The sequence below is a fragment of the Elephantulus edwardii genome, unplaced genomic scaffold (assembly GCF_000299155.1).
Source record: "Elephantulus edwardii isolate Elephantulus edwardi_28Jun2011 unplaced genomic scaffold, EleEdw1.0 scaffold00030, whole genome shotgun sequence".
Taxonomy (NCBI): domain Eukaryota; kingdom Metazoa; phylum Chordata; class Mammalia; order Macroscelidea; family Macroscelididae; genus Elephantulus; species Elephantulus edwardii.
In genome coordinates, this window is record NW_006399780.1 from 4,423,207 (window position 1) to 4,436,681 (window position 13,475).

Here is a 13,475-nt window from a genome sequence, read left to right on the forward strand (position 1 = left end):
ATGGGTCCTTGGAGAGGGACATCAAGCTTGGGAGGGTGGAGGGACAGCGCAGGAGGGGAAGACCCTCTATGAGATGGATTGATTCGGTCACTGGGGTAATCGGGATGGGTGTGTCGGAGGCAATGCGGTTGGCGCAGGATAGAGCAGGGTTTAGGGCTGTTGTGCATAGGGTTGCTATGAGTCGAAAACGACTTGACGGCACATAACAACAACAACAACAACAACATATCCATACAGGATCACATTCATAGGTAGCAAAGGTAGCTTTAGCTTTTAATTTTAGGGGACATACTCCATTTATAACAGGGTCCTAAGTAATACTTGCCTAAGAAGTTTTTGGTGAAAGGAGTCTAAAGCTACTGGGGAAAATACTGTATTGCTATGGGCACATTATCTGAAGACAGTTAGCTCTAATCTACAACATGAACAGACATCTAAACATAACGAAAACCCTACAGCCTGAGAGGATAAAATACATGAATGAGATCTTCCAAAAATAAAATCCATACAATGCACATTGAAAATTTTCTCCAACAAAGTAAAAAGGAAACCCACAGACTGGGAAAAAAATATTTGACAATGACTCATCTGATAAGGAACTCATATCTAAAATTTATAGAATATTCCAGAACTTCACAGGAAAAAGGCAAACAATCCAGTCGCAAAATGGGCATAAGATACGAACATACACTTGACCGAAGAAGACATTCAGATGGCGAACAAACACATGAAGAAATGTTCAGAATTCCTAGCTGTCAGAGAGATGCAAATGAAAACAACCATGAGATATCATCTCACCCCAGAAACAATAGTGAAGTTAAACAGGACAGTAAAAACACAGATTCTGGTGAGAATGTGGCGAGGTTGGAACTCTCATTCACTACAGATGGGAATGAAAAATGATACAACCACTCCTTCTTAGTCTTAAGTTCTGATTTACAATCTGCTCTGTGGGTGTGAGTGGTGGTCTCCTTTTGTAAAGATTCAGTCTCAGAAACCAGTGGATCTCCGGCCACCAGCAATCAGACAGCAGGGAGTTGGGAGTTTTTATGTCTAGGATATATTTCACTTCTGTTTTTGTAGGTCTGCTCATTGTTCTGGGCTTTCAGTTTCCCATTATTCACTTAAGTAACAGAGGCAGTGTTTGCCCTGATGCCTTCTGGCTGTTCCTTGAAGGAATGACTGACCTCTAGAAAGGTCCTTTTGTTTCCAAAATGTTACGCAAAAAGGTGAATCATTTTGAGAAGCAAATTGTACTGAAAAAGGCATTCAGTAAACCTATTCACTTATTAACTGCTATTTGAGTTGGAAATGGCTTGTCTTTGACCCTCCATAGTGTTTTCAGAGGCTACAAATTGTATAGGAGGAGACTGCCTGTCTGTCTGCTGAGGTTGTGCTGATGGATTCGAACCTCCAGAGAAGCATCACCTTTGGGTTATCAGCACAACATGAGTCATAGTGCCTCTATGAACTACAAAGCTGAACTGTGTCCTATCCTGTGACATCCTCATCATCTCTGATGTGTTTGAGCGCATTGCTGCAGTCACTGTGTCCATGCATCTCCTTGGGGGTCTCCTTCTCCTTCACTGATGCTCCGGGAACTAGAGTTCCTAATGTCTTTCTTTTTTTCTTTTTCTTTTTTTTTTTTTTTGCACTAATTCTTGTGAACTTTATTCTTTTAAGTTCCTAATTTCTTATTTAATAAACTGCTTAATACCTATTTGATGATATCTTTGTATTAACTAGAAGTTTTTATCTCTTAAGATTTTTCCACTCAGCAATTAGTAACTTGGGATCCAGATGATCTTTTTTCCGCCTTTAATGTTATTGTTTCTGTGTGCTGTTGAATCAGAACCATCTCATGGCTGACTCTCCAGCAGGTTTTCAAAAGCAGTAAATTGCATGGGAAAATACTGCTCAACTTTCTTCCGAGGAGCAGCTAGTGGATTTGAACTACATCCCTTTGGATTGGCAGTGTAGCTCTTTTTCCCCTCTTTACTCTCCTTTCAGGTAAGATAAATCAACCAGGTGTAAAGTTTAATCCTTAAAACAACTGATTATGTTTTAGTCCTCAAATGTAAATATCTCTGTAAATAGAGACCTCCCTAAAGTACTGAAGAGCAACGATGTCAGTCAAGAGACTAAGATGCACCTGATACAGGCCATGGTCTTTCCAATCACTTGCTATGCATCAGAGAGCTGGACAATGACTAGGGATAATAGAAGGAGAATTGATGCCTTTGAGCTGTGGTGTTGGAGAAGAGTATTGAATATACCATGGACTGCTAAGAGAACGAATATGTTTGTCCTGGAGAGGGTGAAGCCAGGCTGCTCCTTGCAGGCAAGGATTCTGAAACTTTGACATAGCTTAGGACACGTTGCAAGGAGGGACCAGTCCTAGAGACAGACTGCTTGGGAGGGTGGAAGGACAGCTCAGGAGAGGAAGACCCTTGATGAGATGGATGGATTCAGTGGTTGGGATAATGGGGTGGGTAGGTGTGTCAGAGACAATGAGATTGGCACAGGACAGAGCAGGGTTTCGGGCTATTGTACATAGGGTGGCAATGAGTCGCAGGTGACTCAGTGGCACATAACAACAACATAAAAAAAATGGGTTCTGAAGTACATAGCCATGCATTCCTCTCTCTATATGCAGTTACTCAGCTTGGCTGTTTAAACACTCCTTCTCCAGCCACAAAGTTAAGGTTTACTACTCTCTCGGCACTCTGATGGTCTAATAAGTAAGGAGTTGCACTGTGAACCCAAAGGCAGATGGTTTGAATCTACCAGCTATTTTGAGGGAGAAAGCAGAGTGAGCAGTCTCCTTCTGTGCCTCTAAAACATGCTGGAGGGTCAAGTATGAGGCATTTTCAACTCTAAGCTTTGGGTCAGTTCACCTCGACAGCACATACCAATTACCGTACATCACTCATAATGCTAAAATTGTCATTTGAGCATCTTCTTTAAGTCTCTCAAACACCCTAAGTTATGTATGTGTGTGTATGTATATAGGTGTATGTGTGTGCATTTCTTTTCCCATGGATATGCTGATACAACAGAAGAGAAGATGTTGTTGTCATTTTGTTGTTGTGTGCCATTAAACCAACCTACAGTGACCCTGCAGCCAAGGTCATATATGGCATGGAAGGGGATTGCCCATCCTTCTGCAGAGTTACTAATGGATTCGAACCTCTTGCCTTTAGGATTTCGGCACAGCTGCTTACCACGAGGCCACCAGAGCTCCCTAGGAATCCCTAATGTGACAATATGACCCTCAAAGTGGCTGTGCTGATGCGGCTGATTCAGACTATATAACTGCTTCTCCAGCACCAGGCTTCTGCTTCTTAGGTGAAGCTTTAGTTGTGCCCCTGCTTTCAACAACACTCTCTGGAACAGTCTTCAAACAAGAGGTGATAGGTGTATCCTAGACTGAGACAGTTGGACATGTCACCTGTAAAATAGTGGTTTCCCCACTATTTTAGTCACTAGACAGTGGCAGTGAATGACCAGCATGGAGAAGTATTTTACTTTAGCTGTTCACACTCAGAGACAAAGCAGATAGCGCCCCCTCTTGGAGATGGTCTAGCCATTAGCTTCTCGTAGAAGACATTTTTGTTAAGTGTTTGGAATGCACTCCCTAACTAGTCCACTTATTTCTGTGTTAAACTCAAGCAGAAGGAAAACAATTTCTATCACACTGCATCACCAACAAGCTGTCAGACGTCATCTAATTACCTTTGCTGGTGTTGCATTGATGCTGATTTACAGCAAATACCATTTTAGGAGCTGCTTCACGGCGATAAACCTTTACCATGAGACCTTTCCCTTAACAGCCCACTGCTTAATCTACTGAACTACCAGGGCTCCTCTTCTAATTAAACTCCGAAAACAACCCAAAGGTGACCTGGCCTGCCATTGGATTTCTGAGGATGTAAATTTCCTGGGAGGAAATTGCCCACTTTTCTCCCAAGGAGATGTTGGTAGATTGGAACTGAAAGAGAGGCTCCCACAGACAAGGCCGTCAGAGCTCCCTCATCTAATTAAAGATGTATTTACCTGAGTAGTAAAAAACTTAGCTCATTCATGTAAAGGGTTTGGAGCTCAAGGGGAGAAGAATGAGGCATCCTTCTGCTCTGAGTATTGCTCCTCGTTTTACTGTTAGGTGCGGCCTTCGCCCTGCCCTCATGGTCATGGACCTTCCCTGTGGAAGTACAGGCTGAAGTCTGGGGTGGGGAAGAGGAAAGAGGCCTCTCTTTCCCCATCTACCTTCACTTGCACTAGTTACTGCACTGCCTCCGCCAAGGACACAAGCGACATGAAGACAGACAAGGAGGTGAGCTAGGCTCCTTCCTCATCATGGGCTTTGAACTTTCTGGACCCAGTAGACAGTTAAAGCCAACTTATGTCCTGACAGCCTTGGGGGGAGTCTCCCATGGAACTCAACAAGTCCCATGGCTGACTTGTGCCTCCATCCGCATCCCCGGCTATGTGGTGGCATCACTGGATTCTTCCTGCCCCTTCAGGTGCCCTGTCGAATGGAGCTGAACACAAGCTCACACCAGCTTTGGGAAATAATGATGCTGAAAAACTCTAGGGGTGCAAACCCAAGACAACTCCTCTCTCCCCACCCCTCCTCCAGGGCTTCCTCTCTTTCTGAATTCCTTTGAGCGAAGGTTGGTGAGGCAGATCGTCTTCATAAAGCTTCTTGGGTAAGAGTTAGACATCAGTACCACTCACTGCCTCCCAAGTACAGAGAATGTAGTTCTGGGATCTCTGCATGGTTGGCTTCTCCAGAGGGATTCAGTGTGTGCCATTATGCCCCAAGCCTTCCTCTGGAAGGAACTGGGGATCCACACAGCTAGCCACTCTCTTCAGTTGTTGTTGTTGTTGTTGTAGGTTCCATACCATCAAGTCCACTCTGACTCATAGCAACCCCATCAGCAATTGATTTAAACCCTGTCCTATCTGACACCAGCCTCATTATCTCTGACGTACTGTCACCCATCGCTACAGTCCTTGTGGAAGTTCGTCGCCTTGAGAGTCTTCCTTTCTTTCGCTGACCCTCCACCTTTCCAAGCATGATATCGACCAACCTATCCTAACAACATGCCCAAGATACATGAGACGAAGTTTCACTATCTTTGCCTCCAAGCAGCACCCTGGCTGCACTTTCACTAAGACATACTGTTTGTTCTCTTGGCAGTCCATGGAATTGTCAGTACTCTTCTCCTGCGTCACAGCTGAGACATCAGTCTGTCTGCTGTTATCCATAGCCATTGTCCAACTTTTAGAGGTCTAACAAGGAATTGATTGTAAAGACCATGACTTGAACCAGGCACATGTTAGTCTTTAAACTGAAGTCATTGCTCCTTAACATCTTAGAGAGGTCCTTGACAGCAGATTTATCCAATGCAGTACATCTTTTGTTTTCTTCACTGAGAAACCCCTTATTCCATCTTCCCTCCCACACGTTTGACTTCTTTACCTGTTCGGATGTGGCTAGGAATGAGGGAACAAGCTGTCAATTTGCATGCGGAGGCGGGCTGACTCACACTCTCCTTGGAATTCTCACTGAAAGGAAACTAATGCCAGAGGAGTCGCACCCTTTAAAGAAATTTTTTATTGTGGTTTGAGTATAAAAAATGTAGGGTATATTGTTTCCCATTCAGCAATTTATACTCATTTTGTGTCGTGACATTGATTACAGTCCCCTCAATGTAACAGCACTCTTCTTTCTTCTTCCTCATTTCTGAACTTGGTTTTAGTTTGTTTGGCAAACTGTCACCCTTTTGGTCTCATGTGATTGATTTTCCTGAGGAAAATGTTCTCATGGATGTTGCCCCACTGCCATCTAGTAGGTTCCATGGCTACTCATGGTTTTCCAAGATGGTAAATGTTTATGGGAGTAGACTGCCTCATTTCCTTTGTAAGAACTGGCTGGCGTATTTGAACTGCTGACCTATCAGTTACCAGCCCAACATGTAAAACATTACAAGGGTTCCTTGTCTATAAATTTCTTTTGCCACATGATCAAGTGCTTCCCATTTCGTTTCTGCTTTCCTGGCACACTGGAGGCCGGAAATGGATGCCTGGAATCTATGAATCCCATTTTTGGGAAAACAGAGGGTAGGTGTGGTTATTAACGCACACCTTGTTTCCATTGTTCTGAAAGGCTCACCTCATTTTGTCTTGACTTTATACACTCTTAATCAACTACCACTGAAATAGAATTTTAAAAATTGCCTAATAATGGTTGTGGGTGCAACATAAAGTGAAGACATGAGTGCTGTAGCCCCACCAGGCTTGAAAAGCACCCCAGGTAAAGAATATCTGAGGAGGGGCTTCATTGTACTCCTGCGAGCAGCACAGATAATGACCACAGTGATCCTAGGCATGTGCCTTTGGCTCTTTGAGGTCAGAAGACAGTTCTAAGAAGTAAGAATTAAAAATTGTGAACGATAGTGTGTCTGAGGTTCTGCTTATGAGGAACAGAATGTGTTCTATTTAGAATTGTATGGGGAAACTGCTCTAAAGACCAGGAACGTTAGAGTAGCATGAAAGCTGAGAAGATTCAGAAGGGTAGAAAATAACTGGAAAGTTATTGAGAGCAGAAAAGATGCTTTTCAGTTTGTGTATTACTGAATTAGAATTAAGAATTCAAGTGACCTAGCTGTCCCTCAATAGAGACATTCGTTAGACATTTGTTTGTCAGACTTTCAATCTGGATTCAGACCAAGGTTTGGGGAGGCAGCCTCGGGAGGGGCCTCTGATAAGATCCTCATAGTGGTAATAGCTGGTGGCAAATTGCTCTGCTAACTCAAAGGCCAGGCAGCTGGCAGTTCAAACCCACCAGCGACTCCTCGGGAGAAAGATGGGCAGTCTCCTCCCATGCACCTCCCAGCGGCAGAAGACCATGGAGAGTCACTCTGAGTTGGAATCTAATCGATGACAATAAGTTCAAGTTTCTTAAGGAGTTTATAATCTAGCTGAGAAGGAAAAAAAGCCCAAAACATTTTCTCATGTGAAGGATTAGCCAGCCAGTACTCTTTCATGTAGCGGCCTTCTCCCTTCTGTTCCCTCTTCCTGCCCCTCCATTCCCGCCTCTTCTCCCTTGATGAAAGTACTTGAGCACAGCACTGTGACCTCATGGTCGAGGTACTAATTACATGATGACTGGTTTCCAGGAGCTCTCGAGATGCCACGTAAGGAGGGTTGTTGTCATTCGTTGCTATTGAGATGATTTACTCACAGTGAACATGTGCGCAGCAAACTAAAACCTTGCCCAGTCCTGTGCCGTCATCATCATCAACATCATAGCAAGGACAGTAGAGGCTACATCGTCATTTTTAAGGTTTAGCATTAGAATTCAGGCGTCATCACTTCTACCACCTTCTGTTGGTCATAAGACCAGATCCAAGTTCGTGGGGAAAGGAACTAGACTCCACCTTTGTGTGGGCACAGCAGTAGCAAGAAATTACAGCTATCTTTACTCTTTCATAGCCACTTCCTAGTGGAGATAGCTCTCAGGGCTTATGTGACTCCATAGCTAGTGTTTTCCACTCCCACATTCTCAATTACTTGCCTTGGTTATTTATAGATTATTTCTACTTGAATTCTTTTACTGAACCTCAAGCTAAATAAGTCTTTAAAAAAATTCTCAGAGCCTCTCTCCCTCTTGCAGCCAGTTGACACCAGCTATTTCATTTTGATGGTAAGTACCACAACTCTCTCTAGATCCCAAGCTGCAAATCTTCAAGCCATTTCTTGAAGCCTGTCTACAATAGTTCTTTGTAAAATGTGTTAGGACTGTCATCATCTTGGAAAACTCCTCCTGCCTATATTCAGATCATCTCTTTATGCTTGGTCCAACTTACTGCTACTGGGTCAGAATTCTTACATCACAGTTCTGGTCATTTTGTGCTTCTGCTCAGATAGTCCAAACACCAAAGTATGCAGACTCCCAGTACTGTGAGAATGGCCTGTTTAGGACTTTGTCCTCCCACCTCCACCCCCCACTATTTCCCAAATTCTCATAAACTGGATGGGAATATCTTGCCTCTCTTGCCTATGCACCTATTCCTTATGTATTCTTTGTTTTAAATTCTGAGCCACTACCCAATAATATTCCCTACCTGTTCCTATCCAGCCTTCTGTTCCATAAAGTCTTCTCTGGCTGTTCCGCCAGCATTAGTACCTGTCTCTCTCTCTAGAATTCTACATATACTTGGAACTATTGCCATGGAGTTGAAGAATTTTTTTTCTTTCCACAGCTACTGTTTGTATCTCAATAAGACTATACGTATCAGAAGATGAGAAACCTCTCACAGCCCCTAACACAAATTGAGCACAGACTAGTTAGTTGACTAAAAAATAGTTTGAATGGCATGATGATAATAACACAAGTATGATGAGGTAGAGTGGTCAAAGGGGAGAACTGCTAGAAGGATTAGAAATATGGAGGGTTAGTTCTGATGCATAAGGTATTCTGTGAAGATTAAGGAGTAACCTAGTGATGCAGGGATTAAGCACTTGGCTGCTAATCAAAATGTTGGTTGTTCAAACCCACACAATGATTCCCCAGGTGAGAGAACTGACATTCTCCTCCCATAGAAAATACAGCTTAGGAAATCCTACTCTGTATAGAATAGATACTCTGTATAAGATGATGTTCTGGTTACTTTGTGGTAAGCAACTGCACTGCTAACTCAAAAGGAGATAAACGCAAATCCACCAACTGCTACATGGGAGAAAAATGGCATTCTCCTTCCGTGCAATTTATAGCCTTTGAAAACCTCCTGGATGGTCAGCTATGAGTCAGTTCTTACTCAGCAGTACAAAGAAAGAACAACAGCATAAGTTACAGAGGTAAAAATCAACTCTGTGGCACTTACCAAGAAGGGAGTGTTCCTTGGAAATTTCCTGTGAAACGTTAGTTAACAGATGTGTGCTAGCATCTTGTGGGGGAAATTGGGCCTTTCTGTGACAGCATGTAATCATGCTTTATAGAGATCATTTCTGGGATTATATTTCCCTTAGGAAATCGGGGGTAATACAGTAGATTTCCCTATGAGCGTTCAGTCTCCCATTTTCTCTCTGAGACAGAACACAAATACCGGAGGCACAAGAAAATGCAATAAAACATCATCTGAGCCAGTCCACAAACATTTAACTCCATTTTTAGAAAACGTGAATACGTGTAATTTTATTTATACGTGAAAGAGAATTTCTCTTTATGACTTAACAAATAAATGGAAAATGCTTCTTTCTGGGCCTTTGTTGACAGACATAAGGTATAACTCTTCCCAAACGGAAAATGTTTAAAAGGAGGATTTCTTGAAAAAATATAAAATATCCTAAAAAATTTAGTTATATAGATGGTTAGAACATGTACCTAAATAGTATAGAAAATGAATACACAAAATAATGGCTGCATTATTTATGCTCATTACTGAGATTAATTCCAACTCTCATAGCAACCCTAAAGGAAAGATTATAACTTCCTATAGAGTTTCTAAAGCTATAATATTTATAGAAGCTAACTGCCATATTTTTTCCCCAAGGAGTGGCTAGGGGATTCAGACCACTTACCTCTTGGTCAGCAGCTGCACCACCAGAGCTCCTTAGATCACTTTTAAAACCATTACATTTACAATGTTAGAAGAAAAGGAAAGCAGTGGAAATACACTAAAATGTTATGTGGTTGCTCACTGATAGAATGATGGATGATGTTTTTAATTCTTCATTCTTTTTTTCTACAGTCCTTGTAATTTCTTTAATAAACATGCATTTCTTCAAAAAACAAAGAAAAAACAGTCAGTATGAATGAAAAGTTGTTGCTGTTGGCAGAATGAGTTGACCTCCAATTCACAGCAGTAGAATCAGATCGTTGTGACACCCATAGTTTTCATCAGTTGATTTTTCAGTGTGTCTTGGCACACCTTTCTTTCTAGTCTATTTTAGTTCTGAAACATCACTAAAACCTATTTAAAATCAGAAATATTTGGTGCATATTAAAAAGAATTTTTATTTACTGTTGAAGACCACTTGAACAGAATTAGAACCCTGTAGTCTAGTGGGTAAAGAGTTGCACTTCTAACTTAAAGGCAGGCAGTTCGAATCCACCAAGTGCTCCACAGGGGAAAGATGGGAAGTCTCCTGTATGATTTTCAATCCCTGAAAACCTGCTGAGAGGTCAGCTGTGGGTTGGTTCTGGTTCAGTAACAAGGAGGTTTTTTTGAGATTTGAGCAGTTCACTGACCATCCTTGCACTTCTTTCCAGGTGGACGGGGACAAGATGGATGCCCAGTCATCACCTTTCCAGACTACCCGGCTTTCAGCGACATCCCAGACAAAGAGTTCCAGAATGTCATGACTTATCTCACTAGCATCCCAAGGTGCGTTGCTGCCTTATTACTTATGTTACTTTTTAAGAGCAGTTTATGCCATCTCATTACATTTACCCAGCAACTTTTTGTTCGGTAAGGAAAGTATGAGTTGTAGGAGCTAAAAGACTGTTTTACAGTTGCATAGCTAATACGTGGGAGATCTGCGCTTGGAGTCCACTTTGTCCAGCTCCCTACCGTGTGCCCACATCTTCAGGAGAGATGTCCTGCTGCCTGTAACAGCTGATGGGTTGTTGTACAGCAGAGATCTGACTGAAGCTCAGAAAGCAGCTTTCTCTCAGGAAAAGGGCAAGGTTCAGGGGTGGTGTTCAGAGGGTCAGATTGAGTCGTTGTTGACTTGATGGCACATAGCAACAGCAACAACATGAAATGCTAGTAGCCCACCTATTAGAGATGTCAAGGTTTTCAGTCGAGTAGTTGTTAGGTGACATTAAGGCAATTCCATCTCCTCACAACTGTGTATACAACAGAAAGGAGGACACTGCCCATTCCTGCACCATCCTCACAACAGCCACCACGTTTGAGCCCATTACTATAGCCACTGTGCTTTCGTTCTGGCTGAGGATCCTCCTTTTTTGCTGACCCTCAGTACTTCATCAAGCACAGTGTCCTTCTCCGAGGACTGCACCTGCCTGATCCCATGTCCGAAGTGTGTGAAGCAAAGTCTCCTCATCATTACTTCTGATTGCACTCTGGCTCTACTTCTTTCAAGACGGATTTTCTTCTTCTTCTGGCAGACCAGTGTTTATTCTTCACCAACATTATGAACCAAAGGCATCAGTTGTTCAGTAGTGGAATAATGTGTGGGCTGGGTTTTGTCCCTTATTAGCTGAGAGAAAGCTGTTGCCGAGGTGAATGTTCTTGGCATATGTCAGTTGATCACATTTGTTATTTTGGCCCATTTTTCAGATCAAACTAATTCTCTTAATATGTACAGTAAATGGAGCTTTGTCCAGCCTTGTGCATCCCAGGAAGTCTGTCCCTGAGGATGAGGTCTAGGTTAACACTTAAAGCAGAGGAGGAAATAAAGCCCCCATCTGCTTTTTCCCCAGGAGAAAATTGTCCCAGAACGTATTATCTGGGAAGTCCAGTTAACTAAGAAGTGAACGCTTAGGGTTATGGTTTTCTGTTACGAAGGACTGAGTTCCTATCTTCTGAAATGGTTAAAGAAAATCACCTCTGTGTCTCACCCACAAACTCACTGGTAGAATGTGTCAGAATCCTCCAGCATGGAGAGGTGACACTATCATCTAAATGCTGCCCACTTAATCTTTCAAGCATATATGTAGATGGTTAACCTCACATCAAGATAATGTGGTTTCTTCTTCTTTTGGTGATATAGTGGACAATGCATTAAATAAAGAGTAAACTTAAGACTGACATGTTTTTTAAAAAGATTTACATTTCATTTCTCATATTGCACACAGTAGGAGGAGGACATAAATATAGAGGAGATTTTAGACAATAAATATGAAGGTTCAACATGGGTAGCTATGCATTAATGTTCTGTATCTTTCCATTTATTAATTGTAGGACAACAAGTTAAAGAATTTAGGTAACTTGAAATTGGCAAGTATGAGAAGTCGAATGGGATGAAGTCTAGATATCCCCCAATGTTTGGTCCTCTCCTGCGAGGAAATGCATCTGATCTAGAAAACTGGTCAAAATGTTCAACATATGCCATATAGAATCCACCATATTAGTATTCACCAATTACTACCGATTGAACTCTAGTGTTGGAGAAGAGCACGGAATATTTCGTGGACTGCCAGCAAAGAAGTCAAGTCTGTGTTAGGTCAGCCGCAGCCAGGGTGCTCCTCAGAGGTGGGGTAGGGAAACTACTTCTCACATACTTAAGGCAGGTTTTCAGGAAGGACCAACCAGTCCTTGGAAAAAGACCTCATGCTGGAGAAGATGGAATGTCTGAGAAAGAGAGGAAAAGTCTCAATGAGATGAATTGATGCAGTGACTGTACCAAGGTGCTTTGAGTCCATCACACAGGATAGGGCAAGGTTCAGATCTGTTCTTCACAGGGTTGCTATGAGTTGTAATCAACTGAATGTCCTCTAACAACAACAAAAGCAGTTACTATCCGTGGTTTGAGGCGGAGCAGAAGGAAGCAGATGTGTCTTAGGTTTGGTTAGCAAGCTGGCAGGTTGAAGAAGGGACATCAGTTAAGGTAAAGTATTAACTGATAAAAATGGATGTTGAACAAACATTTTATAGAAAAATTGTCTAGAGTGGAAGCAAAGGTGTTTAATGTCCGGGGATATGAAAGGCTCAGGAATAGCAGAGTCCTAGCAGTTAACTGATTTACAGTTGGGTTTAATTTTGAAGTTCACATCCTAGCATTAATCATTCATTCATTCTCTGAATGTCTTAGAACACAGCAAGTGCTGCTTGTACTCATGGCAGTGTGCTGGGTGGCATGAGACTTGGAGTGGGAGTCTGAGCTGCTTTGCTCAGCCCTCTCTCCGGATGATGCAGAGTGCTTCATGGGTAGACACAGCTGTGGCAGCTGCACGCTGTTTCATCTCTATCGCATCTGATCCCCAAATCCCACCGAAACAGGAAGGCAGCTGTCCCACTCCTTTTGTAGATGAAGTCTCTGAGTCTCAGGGAATGAAGTCTCTTGAGTAAGATCAGACTTCGAGAAGGTAACTGGCTAGGGCTGGAGGAACATCTCAGACGCTCCAGCCACTCAGCTGCCTCGGCATCAGCTCCAAGCATGGTGTAGCTGCACAGAGGCTGATTCTTAGGGGAATGATACTAGGAGAGGAAAAATGAGCCTGTCATGGCCTCAAGCACCATAGGCTAGCACCGCCACTGGTCTGCATGGTCTGAACTCAGTGGCCACGATGGCCTGGAAATGGAGGAAATACTGCAAAAAGCCAATTAGATAAAAATAGCAGTAATTTGAGCTTGAACTAACTAAGCTTTGACAGGGTTCTGTAGAACAAAACTATTAAGATATATTTTAACGGGGGGATGGCTGAGGTTGGCAGCTGACTGTGCGATCACTTAGTGTGGCCTCTGGTCTTGCTGGAGAGCAGAGCTCTTGGCCAGTGTGCT

At 42.7% G+C, this 13,475-nt stretch overlaps 1 protein-coding gene across 1 annotated transcript in view; it reads left to right on the forward strand.

The window, feature by feature from the left end:
- MCF2L (MCF.2 cell line derived transforming sequence-like) overlaps nt 1–13,475 on the forward strand; it is a 296,792-nt gene that overhangs the window by 155,843 nt on the left and 127,474 nt on the right. Inside the window, exon 3 of the mRNA XM_006883804.1 lies at nt 10,280–10,394. Within this exon, the coding sequence (XP_006883866.1) occupies nt 10,280–10,394 (115 nt within the window). The remainder of the gene's footprint in view (nt 1–10,279; nt 10,395–13,475) is intronic.